Source organism: Vulpes lagopus, chromosome 1, assembly GCF_018345385.1.
Source record: "Vulpes lagopus strain Blue_001 chromosome 1, ASM1834538v1, whole genome shotgun sequence".
NCBI lineage: Eukaryota > Metazoa > Chordata > Mammalia > Carnivora > Canidae > Vulpes > Vulpes lagopus.
In genome coordinates this window covers 63,330,633-63,347,316 of record NC_054824.1, presented here as the reverse complement: position 1 = coordinate 63,347,316, position 16,684 = coordinate 63,330,633, and the positions used below count along the sequence as shown (strand labels likewise).

At 50.7% G+C, this 16,684-nt stretch overlaps 1 protein-coding gene across 8 annotated transcripts; it reads right to left on the bottom strand.

The window, feature by feature from the left end:
* Window positions 1–4,078: 4,078 nt before the first annotated feature.
* UNC5CL (unc-5 family C-terminal like) lies at window positions 4,079–16,407 on the bottom strand. 8 transcript variants are annotated; one of them, XM_041724901.1, is made up of 10 exons: window positions 16,133–16,407; window positions 14,235–14,285; window positions 11,678–12,120; window positions 10,862–11,162; window positions 9,680–9,942; window positions 8,902–9,003; window positions 8,556–8,623; window positions 7,637–7,737; window positions 7,374–7,487; window positions 4,079–5,839 (listed from the first exon to the last, which is right to left on the bottom strand). In XM_041724901.1, exons 3-10 carry the CDS (start codon window positions 12,060–12,062, stop codon window positions 5,623–5,625), a joined length of 1,551 nt encoding a protein of 516 aa, XP_041580835.1. In that variant the 5' UTR covers window positions 12,063–12,120; window positions 14,235–14,285; window positions 16,133–16,407; the 3' UTR covers window positions 4,079–5,622. The 8 variants fall into 8 exon arrangements, with proteins under 8 accessions (XP_041580835.1, XP_041580806.1, XP_041580824.1 ...); XM_041724872.1 differs by having other exon boundaries at window positions 14,124–14,325; window positions 16,138–16,407; XM_041724890.1 differs by having other exon boundaries at window positions 14,124–14,285; window positions 16,138–16,407.
* Window positions 16,408–16,684: the final 277 nt, after the last annotated feature.

Here is a 16,684-nt window from a genome sequence, read left to right as displayed (position 1 = left end):
GCTAGTATTGATGCTAGCTTTTTATTGGCCAGGAGCCATAACATCTCTACCAACAAGAACTTAGCATAGGCTAGAATAAGGCCAACATGAGAAAGATTACCTACAGATAAGAAAATAAATGAGGGACCACCATGATTCAAAGCACATAATAACTGGTCAAATATGTGATAAGCAGATGAACAAACATACCTGTGTAAAGCTTTAAAAAAGATGAATAAGGATGACAGTTCTCATAAAAGAGTGTTCCAGGGCTTTTGTATTTCAAACACCAATATTTTGTTTTGTTTTGTTTTTTAAATTGGGAAAGGAAAAATCAACAAAGGACCGCTACCGTTTTATATTTTTCCAAGTAAGGACATTTTAACAAAACTATCCTCTCCATTACTGTTCTCTCATAAGACCCCTTTGTTACCAGCAAAGAGGAAGGGTATGATCACAGAATGAAGGAAAGTCTTTCCAGAGAAAGAATCATTGGCACATTAGATAGGGGTCTTAGTCCTACATTATAGAGTCTCTTTCTAGCAACTTTAAGCACAAAACCATATATTATAGAGTCTAGATAGTCACTAGAAGAGCTGAAGGAACAGACTGTAAGCAGAATTTGCAGTGTTGACTCCCCACACCACACCACAGAACCAGGCCGTGGAGAAAGCTACCAGATCAGGGAGCAGCTGCCACAGCTCTTGGGTCGTAGACACCTCAGCTCCTCAGAATAAGCCCCAGTCTCACATCCCGCTCAGCTCTCAACATCATTCACTGCCAAATCAAAGTCCTGCATGAGTTCAGCTGATTGGCAAAACCTAAACATACCTGAATCTCCATCTGCCAAGGTGTCTGGGAAATGTAAGTTCAGTTTTCAGCCTCTGCAGCACAGGATAGTATGTGGGGTTATACAAGGGACTGGATAAATTCGTTCACCACTGTCAGTGAGCTCTTGCTGCATACTCACAAAGCATGGCAAGGCCTGATCCTAGATCACAGACTCGAATTTGGGCATGGAAGCCATCCCGAGGGATGTGTGCGGTCATGCTTTATTGAGAAGGTTCTAAGGTCAACAGACTCACACAGGAATCTGCTCAGAGGGTGACTCTTCTTGCGAAGAGAGTTTGCTGCCAGGAACCCCAGCACTAACCACACCATAGTGGACATCTGTTGTATTCGTGGCTGTCCATTGACTTTTGAGCAGCTTTTTCCCATATTTGGGAATATTTGCTTGCAATGAATCCTACCTCTCCAATATTAAAGTCAGAATCCAAATTTCCAGACTCCTTTGCAGCTAGTATTTGAGAAGTGATCTGAATTCTGACAGTCTTACGTCCCCACTTGAGATATGATTCAAAAATGGGTAGCATGAAGAAGCACATAGCACATGGAGCTTCCATGTGTGCTGACATGAATAACCCAGAACCTCAGCCTTTGGAGGGCTGGTTTCCAGTTCAGAAGAGGCACTGGTGCTGGCAGAAGTGGCTGTGATCTCATGCTGGGTTCCTGCTATCCAGTGCTCAGTAGTAGCAGACACAGCAGTACTGGTTTCCCCCTTGGGCTGGTTCTATAGCACAGTTTATGGTATTGTTCTCAGACACTTTACCTCAACCCTATTTCTCAGCCCTCCAAATGATTGTTTATCCTTCAAGATAAAATCCCCTGTCTACAGTCCTCAGCCACAGTGGATCCTGTTGTCAGCAACTGAGAACCTACCTGACGTGCTGGGTCGGGAACACCTGACTCTGAATCCATGGCCTCTCCACTACACTGCAGAGTGAGCCTGCAGCAGAGAGTCTACTTAGGCTTCATCTTCCATTTCCTTCTTGAGTCAGGTACACACAGGGAGGGGGAAAACCTGCCCTTTCTCTCAGATTTCTCCCATCCCAGGAGCTCCTACAGAACAAGAGTGCTCTTCATCATTGAATTTTTATAAACAACATTTTGGGCAGGACAGGTATTCAGTAAATGTTTTATGAATGAATGAGTGAATGGTTAAATTATGATATAGTTATGCCCAGGTGAATCCATAACCCAGACCTGTGCTACTCATTACAGTATCCACAAGGCACACATAGCTCCTGAAGTGTGCTTAGTGCAACTAAGGAACTGAATTTTTATTTTTTTTAAGATTTTATTTATTTATTTATTTATTTATTTATTTATTTAGAGGGAAGGAGAGAGAGAGAGAGAGAGAGAGCTTGAGTAGAGGGAGGGGAAGAGGGAAAGGAAGAGAAAAGCATGCAGGGCTCAATCCTAGAACACTGAGATCATGACCTGAGCCCAAATCAAAAGCCAGATATTTAAATGACTGAGCCACCCAGATGCCCTTGAATTCTCATTTTATTTCAATTGATTTAAGTTTTAACATTTATGCCTAATTTCATTTTCAAAAAATTTTAGCTTGTTTAACTTGTTACACAAGTATACTTTTTAAGCCATAAATTTTATGAAAGCTAAATATTGACCAAATATTTCCAACAAAAATTTAACACATGTTCAATACAAATCAAGGTATGCTGTAATTGTAAACTATGTACCAGAGTCCAAATACTTTATGAAAAAAGGATATAAAATATGCCATTAATATTCTTTTTTTTTTTTTTTTTAAATTTTATTTATTTATTTATGATAGTCACACAGAGAGAGAGAGAGAGAGAGAGGCAGAGGCATAGGCAGAGGGAGAAGCAGGCTCCATGCACCGGGAGCCCGACGTGGGATTCGATCCTGAGTCTCCAGGATCGCGCCCTGGGCCAAAGGCAGGCGCTAAACCGCTGGCACCAGGGATCCTGCCATTAATATTCTTAATATTGATTACATGTAGAAATTATAATACTCTGGACATATTAGTTTAAACAAAATATATTGACTGACTTTACCTGTTCCTTTTTACATTTTTGTGTGTGTGTGATTATTAGAAAACACAGAATCAAATATATGGCTTTCACTACATTTCTGTTGGACACCATGAACCCATACATTAGTAATAGCATCACTCAGCAGGCAGTTGGGGTGCTGAAGACACAGGTTACCTCTGAACCCTAGAGCTCCTAACCCTACAGACCTAGGCCAACCTCCTGCTTATTCCCCTGCCAGCTCTAAACGCAACAGAAGGAAGTTTAGGCAGGGGCCTACAACATGTGTAAGAGCAGAAGTCACGAGTTTGGTGTTTTAGGAGGCAGGCAGGTGGCCTACCAGAAAAAGGGCCAGAGGTAAGGCCACAAGCACTGACCAATGGCTCTATTCAAAGGCAATACACGAAGAAAAATTTCTGAAGTGGATGTCCCCGGGGTCACCAGTGTGACATCTCTGCTCAAGCCCATGGAATCAAAAGAAGGTCCTCAGAGAGCCTCAAACATGGCTGCTTCATTCAAGGGTGAGGAGTCTGAAGCCACAGAGGTTAGAGCTATACCAATTAGCGCTAGAGCCCAGGCTGAGCACTAAGTCTCCTAATGCCCCCTGGAACACACCAGCTCTTGGCTTTGGGAGCTGCAGATACATGCCAAGCAAGTCTGATTGAAGAAAGGAAGGATCCTTCCTCCAGGGATGGGGCAGCCTGACACTTACCCCAAGACTTCCAAGCATCTCTTTCTAGGCACTACTAGCCCATTCTGAGGAATTAGAGCAGGGGCCAGAAGGCATTCTGTCCCAGCAAGGAAAACCCTGTGATTTCTATGCACAATTCCAGAAGACCTGAAACTCTTAAAAGGACTTGTTCCAGGAGAGAGAGAGAGAAGCACAAAATAAAGATGCTTTGAGCTGGTGTGAAGAGCAAGGAAGAAACCGGGACCCGAGGAGAGAAAGATGCTCTTAGCAGCCCCATCCTGAGCCAAGGAAGTGCGGAAGGCCAAGAGACCAACCAGGAGGGTGGTACACAATGAAAGAGGGAGGAGGGGGAAGGGCCTCACCCTGAGGGCTCACTTCTAACAGAAAGGGAAGTGAGCCTTCCTAATTTCCCAGACAATTTTCATCCTGGAAGCACAATCTACAAAATGCTTCCCTCCCACCTGCCCCCATAATTTGACCAAACAAAACCATTCATACCCACATCCAAATTTATCAATCTGAGCAAAATACGGTTAGTAACAAAGAAAGGTAATTTTCATATTTTATTATACAATATTGTTTATCACTGAAAAAAAGCTTTAATATCTTTTAATACAAAAGCAAATTGTTAGTGTTGCCAGAGAGATTGCTTGCCTGCCCTTAAAAAAAATCAACACCTGTTTGCAAACAAAAGCACTACTAGAACCGAGTCAAATCCTTTATTCTCTTTCCAGGCTCCACCCAGCCCACTGATCTCTTTTCTGTACAGAGTCTAACACATAGTAGGCACTGAATAAATATTTGTTGACTGAATAGTATGTTCTTTCATCCCCATCGTTTATTTCCTGACCCTTGACTGGATCTTGATTCATGGGGTAAAATCCCACCTACCCCTTCCCCTTCCTAGGGTAGCCCAGTGTCCTTTCACTACCTTTGATACATAACATTGGTTTAGAGACATTGCCTGAGGGGACTGACGGAGGGTTTCAAAGAGTGAAGGAAACCCTTGAAGGCAGGCATGGTGACTCTGTAGAGAGAGAGAAAGGTGCTAAGTCAGAGCAACAGATTCAGGGATGCAGAGGCTACAGGAAATGGTGGCAGCAAAACAAAGTCAGAGAAACCAAAAACTCACACAGTTCCAGATAAAGAGGTAAAGAGGTTGGCCACGAATGTTAATCTTGAAATTTCTTTTCCGTTTTGATGTTTTATTACAGAGATAATGGCAGAGAGAGGGGGAGCCAAGACAAGGATGGGAAGACAGAGACAAAGAAGACAAGGGAGACAGGTGTACAGCCAGGCACGGTTGACCTTGAACTCTGGCCCTCCCTCACACCCAACCCACCAGGCTGGGCTCCTTAAGGCCTCAGTACCCATGCTCACTCTCGGCAACCACTGGAAGTCCAGACACCATCCCCTTCTCCTCGCCCCACACCCCCCCAACAAAGATGGTTGAGCCACTCTACATGTTGGTACCCTCTCTCCAACATCCTCCATGAAGCCTTCCCACTGCTCCAGCCCACACTGGCTGCCTCCCTCTCGGCTCCTAAAACACATCTGTTCATCCCAAGCCCACATGGCCTAACCACAGGGCACTGCTGTTCTGGAGTTGGCCCTCGGCCCACGAGGGCATCTTGACTCTCACACTGAGAACTGTGAGTTTGTCAAGCTCCACGCCCCACCTCCGCCAGGGTTCCCTGGGATACCCAGTCCGATGCTGGGTATCACAAAGCGCTCTGTGAATCCCTGTGCACCGGCCAATCCCCAAGGAGTGCAATAGGAGTGCCAATAGTCCGCTGGTCTGGAAAGAGCTTCTTGGAGCCTGGCCCGCCGGACCATCTCCTGGGCTCCTGCGCCCCCTGCCGCCCAGGATGGCACCTGTTGGCAGGACCAAGCGGATGGCCAGCGCGGTCCCCACGCACCCGCACCCGGGGAGGCTGGCAACGGCCTCTGGCCTCACAGCGGCCCCAGGCACCGCCGAGGGTTCTGATGAGATGGGGGGCGCGGCCAGGGGCGCCTGCTGCGTTTGCCTTGTGCCCGCCCCATGCCCTGAGCGCTGCGGACAGCATCCCCACCCCAGCCCACCCCCGGGGGCGCTCAGAGCTTCTCGTCCAGCTCCAGGCCCGGATTCTCGTGCGCGCCCCCGCGGAGCGGCGCTGGGCTGCCGCTCAGGCTCAGGTAGTTCTGGATGGCCGAGGCGCAGTCCAGCCGCTCCATGACCGTCATGAGGTAGTGCAGCTCCTGCAAGCTGCCGTTCTGCTCCTCAAACAGCTCCAGGATGGCTGCGGCGGGGCTGCGTTGGCAGGACAGGAACCTGGCCGGGATGCGGGGTGGTGGGTGCTCTGGGGCCAGATCCACCCCCTCCCCCGGCTACGGCCGCCTCCGGCTCCCACCTGCTTTCCAGGGGGCTGGAGTAGTGGGGAGGGCCCGGAACCTTGAGACCTGAGGTTGCCCTGGCTCAGTGGCTACTTCTCTCTAGACCCGGGGTTCCTCCTTTTCACCCAGGGCTCGGACTAGAGGGCCTCTAAGGGTGCTTCCAGCTCTGACCGTCTGGAATTGCTTTCTCCAGGTCCCGGACCCCAAACACACTGTCCCCTCCTCCTCCCTCTCCCCCAGGCCACCACATCCTGCCCACTGGTGAGGAAACAGGTGTTCTAAACCATGGCTTCTCCAGGACCCTCCTCTGCTCAAAAACCTTCCAGAGTCTCTTTCCAGTACTAACCAAGCCTGTACTCCGGGTGCTAGGCTCATCCACAACTTGATAGTGCTGGGTTGTTTTTTTGTTTTTGTTTTTGTTTTTCTGCTCTTTGCTCCTAGCTCTCATCCTGAACCTTCCAGCTGTGCGCCTTTTCCTTTCCCACCTTGCACACACCACACCCACAACTAGCTGTGCTACTCCCTCCCAACAGAGTGGCTTCTCCCTACTTCCCTACCACCTCATCCCTAACGCCCTTTCTAATTCCCACCTGTAGGTGGAAGAGACCATTCTGCAACCCCCAGTTCAGACTTCTGCTCATAGCTACCCCACCTTCTTTATTATTCTTGCTTTAGCTGTTTTGTGTCTCTGTTTGCAACTTGCTATACAACATTGCTATACATGCCTTATTGTATATATACATGTATAATGTGCCTTATTATACAATAAGGCATAAAGGGCTCTGCCTTTATCTTAAGCTCTCTGTATCCCTTACTATAGTATGAGTTCCTGGATGCTGGAGCCAGGTCTCATTCATCTTGTATTCCAATGTTTAGCATAGTTTTCCAGAATATAGTGAGTACTTGATAAATGTTTAATACGTAGATGATTTTTAAATCTGCTCTGCTTTCAGCTGGGTCCAGTTCTAGCCCCATCGCCTGGGTGAAGTCCTTCCTGACTACTGCACTCACAGTCTGTGTTCTGGAGCTTAGCTCAGAATTGTTCTCCTACTGATTGCTGTTGACAGAGACCATGGTTGCATTGCCCGTAGTATTATTATTACCATTTATTGAATGAACATATGCCAGGCACTCAACTACATGCTTTATCCACATTATCTTATAGTCCGCCTTCTACCCCTCAGGGCACAGCGTGTTAAGCACTCAATATGTACCCACTGACTTACATTTTAATTGATTCATTTTTAAATATTTATTGAGTACCTACTCATGAGCCAGGCATCATTGTAGGTAGTGAGAATATAGTAATAAATAAAAGGAGCTGCTCTATTATGGGGAACAGGGTGGGGCATAGCCATTCCCTAACTTTTAAGTTGACTCCTTGTCTGTGCTATAGTCCTCAAGGTGTCCCAGGAACCCCCGCCCCCACCCCAGTCCCCCCCTGTCCCATCCACAGACTTCGCCCTTCTTACCGGATTTTCATGCCGCAGAGTCCCAGGTGGGAGGCCAGCCGACGCCAGTCATTGCCTGTGATGCTGTTTGGTTCCAACAACATCTGCAGCTGTTCAAAGAGCTCTGGAGGCAGCCTGGGGCCAGGGAGGTGGAGTTCTCAGAAGGGAGGATCAGAGAAACCCAGTCTGTTCAACAGGCACCATGAATGGTGTATGCGCCCTGCAGGGCACAGGGGAGGAATCACAAACATCCCTCAGCCAGCAACCCAAGCAACCCACCTCACCTGTTGCATGGGGGTGGTTGAGAGACAGGGGGAGGCACCGCCCAGGATTCTTCCTCTGATGCCTGGAATCTGAGGATTTCCATGTACTTGGTCTCCAAGCCCTGAGCCAGGAGAGGGTCAGAAATACACTTAGGGATCATGAGACATCCCCTGAGAAGAACCATTCCTCATATCCTTCAGCCTGTCACCCAGAGCTACTCTACCAGGAGATACGGCCCTACCCCACCCAGGATCCCCTCCCCTCCGCTTCCCTGACCCCAGAACTTCCAGCTTTATGTCTGCCTACTGAGTTCTGTGGGAGTTGAGATATGAAGACTAAACAGGTGCACCCTAAGACACCAAAAGTCTGAGTGAGGTCATGGGGCAGGGAAAAGTCAGCCAAACATAGGAAATTGAACTCAGGCACATGTGTCTCCTTCCCTCCATCCTATGGTCCCTCCTTGCAGGTGACAACCTGAGAGGTACTGGCTTATTCTCCACTAAGACGCCTCCACGGTTCCCCAAAGACCCTCAACCCCTCAACTCTTTCCCCTTGGGAGGGTGGGTTTTTTAACTCCCATCCCACCTACTCAAGCCCCCCTCCCTGGTCACCCTCCACACTGAGACACAACATCATCTCTTAGAGACAGACAGTCAGCCTAGGAAGAACCTGCTTTTCTTTGATGTCCAGGTTCCTCTAAGCTAAGAATCTGGGGTTTGACTCTTTTACCCTCCTACTGGATTCATTTATGGACAGACAAGAGAGAGTCAGGGATGAAGGGTAAGTTGGAGGCCAGGTGGTCTCAGCCCCTGGAAGAATGCCATCCACCTGCTTGATTATGTGATCAGGGCCATGCTTACCGGGCACCAGACCCCTCACCCCCTTTGCCCAGGGCTCTCCCAGGCCCTGCCCTTCCTTTGCCCCTCAGCTCCAACTCACATCCTGGAAGGTGTGCATGGTGACGATGATCTCACTGGCAAGTGCTGAGCAGTTAACACTTTCACTGGCTACAAAGAGGAGAGGACATGGCAGATAAGAGAGGGAGAAGTCAGGGGAACCCCACAGGCAGAGGTGGCAGGCTTTCGAAATCTGAAGACGTTGGGCAGGACACTCCCTCTTTCTCTCTACAAAGATCAGTTGTGTCTGATCTTTTAGAGAAGGTGTGCATGCATGCCTGACTGGATAAGGAGCTGCAGAGGGGAGGGGAGGGGAGAGCAGGAGAGAAGAGGAGTAGGGGTTGCGGGGAAGAGACAGGGCAGGAGGTGAGCTGGGTCTCCTGGACTACCTGCTTTTCTCCTGAAGCAGAAGGAACGGAAGGGGCACTTTCCGTGCCAGATGTGGAGATGGGGAACCAGCTGGCAGCTGCTCTCGTCCACGTTCTCCCAACCTGGGGAGGAGGCAGAGCGGAGGGCCTCAGAAGCGGGGTCTTCCACAAGTGTTTGAGGAGGGCTTCTCTGCGGCAGGTGTCACGCAGGGTGCCGTGGGGAGGGATGAGGCGGGAGTGAAAGCGGGAGGGTGTCTCAAGTGGATGAGAGTCCTCAGGGCCTGGATAGAGACCCTGTGAACAGCCTTCTCCTACCACCACACACCTCCTCCACACACACAGCACACAGACCTCCCGCCTCCCTTCCACTCCCTCCAGGAGCAGCCATGCAGCTGTGCCCCGTCCACGAACCACACGGACGTCCTAGGCTCCCTAAGCAAGTGCAGCAGCCCATGCCACAGAGGAAGGAGGGCAGAAAAGACTGGGACTCCTCCTGGGACACCAACCCCAGCCAGGTGGGACAATAAAATCCTCCCCTCCCCTCACCCCACCATACATCCACCTGTCCCCCCACAGAGGGCCCCAGGGCTAAATGGGCCACAGAGGACAGGAATGAACAGAGCCTGGGGCTCCTGCAGGCAGCAGCAGAAGCCAGAGGTCCCCTTGAAGCTGTTGCCTGCCCAGGAGCCTCCAGAAAAAACCTGAGGTTCCCAGATTTCTCAGCAGGGGTGGCCCAGGCCCCTCCCTCTCCTAGGGCTCCTTGCTGCCCGGCCCCCCCACCCCGGCCCACCTCCCTCACCCTCAGAGATGTACGTGAGCTTCAGGCACTGGTCCCCTCGGGCCCCTGTGAAGTCAAAGAGTTGGCAGGGCCCGCGCAGACGCCCACCGTGGGGCTGCTCATTGGCCATGGCCCACTGCAGGGCGCACGGTGTGTTGTTGAGAAAGTAGATGCGCAGCTGCAAGTGGGACTGCCCCGGCGCCAGCGGCGAGCAGAACACTGCCAGCTGCAGCCACTTGCGGGCCTCCCGGCCCCTGGGTGCCTCCAGGACACAGGTATAGAGGCTGCAGAGAGAGAGACGGTGACAGGAACTGACACAGGGGACCCTGGGACCCCAAGTGTATCTGCCACTTGGCTCCTACTGCTCTAGGAGCCGGGGACAGTAGAGTGGTCCAGGGCATGTACAGTCTGGCAGGGAGTCAGGCAAGTAGGGGGACGAAGAGTGAGTCACGTCACAGTGACCATCACAGAGGGGGAAGAAGAGCCAGCACGCACCCTCCAGCATGGGAGACAGGGAAGGTGGGCTCAGGGCCACTACGCTTCAGAGGGGTCCCAAACATGGCTGGCCCTGCTCTGCTCAGTGGGAAGGAGAGGCAGAAGGGCCTAAGATCCTAGAAAGACAGAGCTAAGGACAGGCATGAGATGGGAGGGGGCTCTTGGAGAACTGGAGGGGATAGGCTGCCCTAGACAGTCCAGGGACAGTCAGGGACAATAGAGACTGACAATTTTTTTTAAAAGATTTTATTTATTTATTTGAGGGAGAGGGAGAACACAAGCAGAGGGGAGGAACAGAGGGAGTGGTAGAAGCAGGCTAAGCCCACTAAGCCTAATGTGGGGCTCAATCCTAGGACCGGGGACCATGACCTGAGCCGAAGGCAGACACTTAATTGACTGAGCCACCCAGGCACCTGAGACAGCTAATTTTAGAAAGACAAAGGTGGGGATAGGACAGATTCTTCCAGAAAGAGGGCTGGGGGGGTAGTCATAGACGGGTAGAGAGACTACAGCAGGGTGCATAGTCCTGGAAAGGGTTAGAGAGAGACAAGCTGCTCTACACACTAGGCCAGTGGGACCAGGAAGGGGACTCGGAGAGAGATGGGATTTGCAAGCCATCTGGAACAGATCAAGGGGCAGTTCCATACAGAAAGGCGAAGATGAGGCAGACTGAGAAAATGGGCAGCAAGCCCGGGTCCATGGGCCTACCTGAAGTGGGAGAGGTGGATGCGACACTCATCCCGGGAGGTGTGCACCCCAGGCCGCCCCAGGGGCCTCCAGACCTTGGCATCGAGCAGTGTGGTGTTGCTGCTGTAGGTCCGGGCATGGCTGGGCTCCTGGGCACAGTGCTTGAATGTGAGGGTGCAGGGCTTCAGGAAGGAGGCCCCATGGGGGCTACAGGCCACCACAGGGCTCACCAGCCCCTGCGCTCGGGACAGTGATGGGGCGTCCAACAGGTCCCACACCAGGATCAGTGATACCCGCTCCTGGCGGCCCACAGCCACAGCACCTGGGGAGAACAAGAGCAGTGATGGGCCTGGCAGGCAGGTGCACCCCTACCCCAGAAGGGGCCGGAGGACATGGGAGTGGAGGTGGGACAGGAGCCCAGGAGAGAGGGTGCCTAACACAGCACACAGGGAGGTGGTGTGGAAGGAGAGAAAGACTGTAAGCTGGCTTGTGGTGTAATCCTGAGCAAGTCACCCTACTTTTTTTTCCGGGGCTGTTCCCGTCCCATATGGGATTAGTGGGAATCTATAAGAGGTGCTCTTGCTCCAGACACTTTCCTGTATTGAGAATTGTCATAACACACTGTTTATTACTACCAGGCACTTTACTTCCACCTGTCAGGGAGTTGTCATAAAAATATGTAATCCATCCATCTTTAGAGTCAATAAAATCATACTAAAAATATAAACAATTTTCAAAATTATGGAGATGTCTATGAACGATGCTCCCTGAGGTGTGATGCCCTTGTCCAACACACAGAGAACAACTAAACGCTGAGGAGGGAGAAGGTGCCGTTACCTGGTGGGATGAGCAGAGAGATGCCCATATCCTGGAGCATCAGGCAGCCGCCACGGTGATCCACCTCTCGAGCTGAGAACACCAACAGCTTGTGCATCAGCTGACGGATGACGGTCTGGCCTTGAGTGGGTGTGTGTAGCTCCTGGTAGAAGGCGGCCATCTCCGGCAGTGTGGCCGGCGGGCACCCTCGTGAGGGCTCGTCTTCTGGCAGGGGTGTGGAGTGGGCCACTGGCTCCTCCTGGCTATCTGGCTTCCAGCAGGCCCCCAGCAGCCGGCGAGGACAGTGCCATCGAAGACACTGGAGCAGAAGGAGGGCGCTCGCCACCGGGACCCCCACCACCAGGAGGAACTGGGCGGGTTGGATGGAACTCTCATGGGAGCACATCCGCCTCGTCACTCGTGCTGCCAACTCCCCTGCACCCTGTGCCAGCCAGGCCAAGGATCTTGAGGAGGGAAGAGACAATGCCAGGTAAGCCTTTTCAGTGTCACAGAAGCCAGGACTTGGCTTCCAACTGGCTGCAATGAGGGAGCCAATTGTCCTCATTCCAGTGCATCCTCAATTAATACCTTTAATGAAACTTCACCTACCTTTGTCTTCCTCAAGAACCTACCATGGCTCCCCATGGCCTAGCACCTCACATTAAACTCCTTGTGTGCAAAAAGAACTTGGTTTTGAAGTTAGAGGATGCAAATTCAAGTGCTGCCTTGGTCACTGGCTGAGTGAGTTTGTCATATTGTGTACTGTGCCTCGGTCTCTGCATCTGTCAAAATACCCATCTTGATCTTCATAGAGAAATCTTTAAGTGGAAAAGCGAGTTACAGAGAACTAGACATCCTCTGATCTCATTAACGGAAATTACAGAACTTATACAAGTATAGATACATATTTATGTGTGTATATATGTCAATCACAGAGAAAGGTCTGGAACAACACTATGCAGTAAATGGAGCAACGCTACGCACTATAATGGAAGCCGGGGCGCCGGGGTGGCTCGGTCAGTTAAGCATCAGCTAGTGATGTCATGATCACTTGACATGATTGGCTTAGGTCATGATCTCCTGAGTCTTGAGATCCAGCCCCAGGTTGAGCTCTGCGCTCAGTGGAATATCTGCTTGGGATTCTCTGCCTTCCCCTCTGCTCCTTCCCCTGCTCTCTCTCTCTCTCTCTCTCTTTCTCTAAAATAAGTAATAAAATCTTTAAACATATATAATTAATTATTTAATAAAGTATTAATTATAATGTAATATGATTTATATATAAATATATAATATATAACAGATATTTCTGTATTACTATAAATAATTATTTAATTAATAATTTTAATAATATATTTTATGATTTAATAATATATTTTATGAGGGAACCTGGGTGGCTCAGTGATTGAGCGTCTGATTTTGGCTCAGGTCATGATCCCGGGGTCCTGGGATTGGGCTCCCTGTGGAAAGTTTGCTTCTCCCTCTGCCTATGTCTCTGCCTCTCTCTGTGCCTCTCATGAATATATAAATAAAATCTTTAAATATATATATATTATGTATATAACCCAATATATTCAAAATATCACTTTGAGGGGAAATCAATATAAAATTGCTGAGACATTTCACATTCCATTTTCATACTAAGTCTTTGAAATCCACGCATGTTTTACACTCACAGCACGTGGCAGTTGGGACCTGCTCTACTTCAAGTGCTCAGCAGCCACACATGCTAGTCTAGTCATTCCTGTCTGGGGCAAGGCAGGTCTGAGAGGCCACGCCCCAAACTATTCCCACCAGTCACTACTGAAACAGCAGAAAACTGAGAGGTATGAACTAGGACTTTTAATTTTCTTAAACTCTTTTTTTCTGTCTTTGAATGTTTTCACCCCAGGCGTGTATTTTATATTAACTTCGTCATTCTTTTGAAAGGCTATCAAAAGTTAAAAAATAATTACTGCTCGGAGTGATTGTGAGGATGGCATGCCGTCATGGGAAAAGCACTTGTAGATGATAGAGCACTGCCCAGATATGTTTCTTTATTTATGCCCCATCTACTGCCAGAAAGGTCAGAAGGCAGCACACAGGGACCTGTGAAATAGAACAGGAGTAACAAAGTTACAGAAGGAGGCAAAAAGAGAAAGAAAACGAAAGGTGAGAGCCTCCAGGGAGGCTGGAAGGAGGCAGGGCAAAGCAGGCACTGGCTGCTTGCTCACCTGGTTGCCAGCGGGGCCCTCCAATTGGGACCTGGCCCTTCCAGCAGCTTCCGGACAGTTGCCAGACCTTTCTCAGGCCCTCCAGAGTCTCCCGCCCTCATTCTACATTAATTTCCAACACCCTACACCCCTACCAGGCTGGGATCCTCACACCCAGCTAATTCCAGCCTCTCGCCTTTGCTCCCCCTGTTCTCCCCACCTGCCTCACCTGCCCACCTGGCCCCCCTCCTGCTCAACAGCGCCTCCCAGTGGCTCACCAACACTTGACACCTCACAGGCCGCCATTCCACCCTACCGACTCTTGACTCTGTGCTGTCACACGTGATTTTCCCACTGAGATGAACATTTTCCGAGCACCAGCTGTGTACCTCGCAAGTTCAGTCTTGACAAGGATGATGTCTTAGGCAGCTGTCAGGAAGCTTCGGAGGGAATATGATGCATTCCCTCTGTAGCCGAGCTCTGTGTAGTAATATCCTCTTTCAAAACCCTCAGGGTCCCCATGGCTAATCCACTAGGCTCTGTGCTAGAGAAGCTTCTGGCATTCATTCCTCCCTACTCCCTTTGCTCACACCCTGACTGGGAGCTGAGGCCTCGCCTCAGTCCTCCAGCTCGATCCATGCTTCCTCAAGGAAACCCAAGCCCCTTTCCTTAGGTTCTCCTAGACAGGGGCAGAAACTCCTCTCTATCCTCAGGATTAAGGACTGGGGTGGGATCTCTTCCCTCACTGCCCCACCCCCCATGTCCCCATTGAAAACGTAGACAGGAAGGAAGGTTTGGCATTGATCCTTTTGCCTTAAAACACATCTCTGCAAAATGCAGCTGCCTGCTTCAGCCAAGCCCTTTGCAGGGCACATGAGTGAAGTGGGTGAGTTGCTGCTGCCCTACATCTGGTGGGAGAGGGGACTGGAGCAGCCGGCGTCCTTCATGGGGCTGGCATTCCTTTTGGTTCGTCCACATGAAAAGATAATTGGAATTATAACTGCAATGATATTGACTATCATTTATGGAGCTCTGCCCTATGCCACTGTGTTGGAGCATTCTGTGGGCCCCTCTCATTTGGTCCTCCAAGTAGCCTTGTGAGCTAGGTGTTATTTTTATCTCCATTTCCCAGATAAGGAAGCCAAGTTTTCTCCCCACCGTGGGGACATATGGGAGGTTATTATGCTACATCTGAAGGCTGAGGGAAGGATGAACTGGAATGACAACCAGGTAGAAACACTACCTTTCTCTCCCTACCTCCCTCCCTCCGTCCCCCGCCCAGGGCTCTCTTCCTTTCCACTTCTAGAGGAAGTGAAGTAGGAAGAAAAAGAAACAAAAATAAAAATAAATGGAAAGACTCAAAAGGCACATCCTGGGTTCCACAGTATGTGACGTCCCCCACCCCCCGCCCACAAAGGCACCCATGGCAGGGGACGTGCTAGCTAGTATGAACGACAGGAGGGACTCTGCTCTATTTCTATAGCAACAACCTTTCTGGGGCCTCCAAAGACCAGAGTCCAAATCCCCTCCACCCCACTGGGTGGCACAGCAGAATCTCCCTGCCCAGCCTCCCAACCTGAACAGCTAGCATATTATTCCCCAAGGCCCTGAGGGGCCTTGCATGGGCAACCCATTCATTAACTCTCCCCTAGCTTGGTCCCCTTCCTCCCAGGCTGATACCTCTGCAAGCTGCTCGGCCCTCACTCCATCCTCCCCCTAACCCCAGGAGGAGGAAAGATGCTGAATCTACAGCAGGGCAACCAGCTAGACCTTCCCAAACCCATGCCTTCCTCTTTACTACCCATGGCTCCTGTCTGTCTTGTCCTGACCGCAGATTATCTAGGTAGCCGGTCCCCAAGACAAGGGTCCTTTAGAATGCTACCATCACCTGTCCATCAGGAGTTGCCTCCTCTACCACAAAGATCTGGGTTCCTGCTGCAAAGTTCTTCTGTTCATGTCCTTTGAGGCAACTCTCAGCCCTCGTCCCACATCATGCCTACTCAGGCCCTGCTAGGTCTCCTTACTGAGACACATACAAAATACCAGGATGAATGAGTCCTGGCATGGGCAGCATTCATCAGCAGAGGCTACATTTTTATAGTGCATACCACCGTCTCCCTGGTCCTCACACCCACTGGGCACTTGCCCTCTGGGCATCTCCGCCTCCACTTGCCCACTGGGCATCTCCGCCTCCAGCCTGGCTAAGCTGGCCTGGCTCCTCCCCTCAGCCTGAAGTGGCTCCATTGCAATGCCCACCCCACCCCCAGCTGCCCTAGGGGGTATTCACCTTACCGTGGAGGTACTCCCAGTGGCTGCTGGCTTATCCAGGAACAGCAGTTCCTTCTGAGAGACAGAGAGGTCACCCAGACCCGGTCACCAGGCCAGCAGACAAGTGAAGGTGGGCGGGGAATCTGGGCAGGAGTGGCCCAGAGCTTCCTGGCAATGACCTGCCTCCCAGCGCCCTACAGAGGGGTGGGGGAGTCTGTCCCTGTTTATTGGCAAAGTCCAGCCAAGGCGGGGGAGTAGCTGAGGATCCCAGAAGTCCGTGAACTCACCAGTCTGGGTCTGGAAGGGAGGGGACAGAGAAAACCTGGGTACACGTGAACCTCTCCCCTGCAGTGAGTGCCCTCTGCTGGTGGGTGGCTGCCCCAGCCAGAGGCTAGAGAAAGAGCAAACGGTGGTAAGGAGGGAGCCCTAACAGGGGCTTCTCAAACTGCAGCGTGCACAGGAACCATAGAAGGGGTCAGGTGAAAAGGTGGGCTCTGACCCCATGGGTCTGAGCTTGGGCGTGAGATTCTGAGTCTCTAAGAAGCTCCCAGCTGACACCAATGCCGCTGAT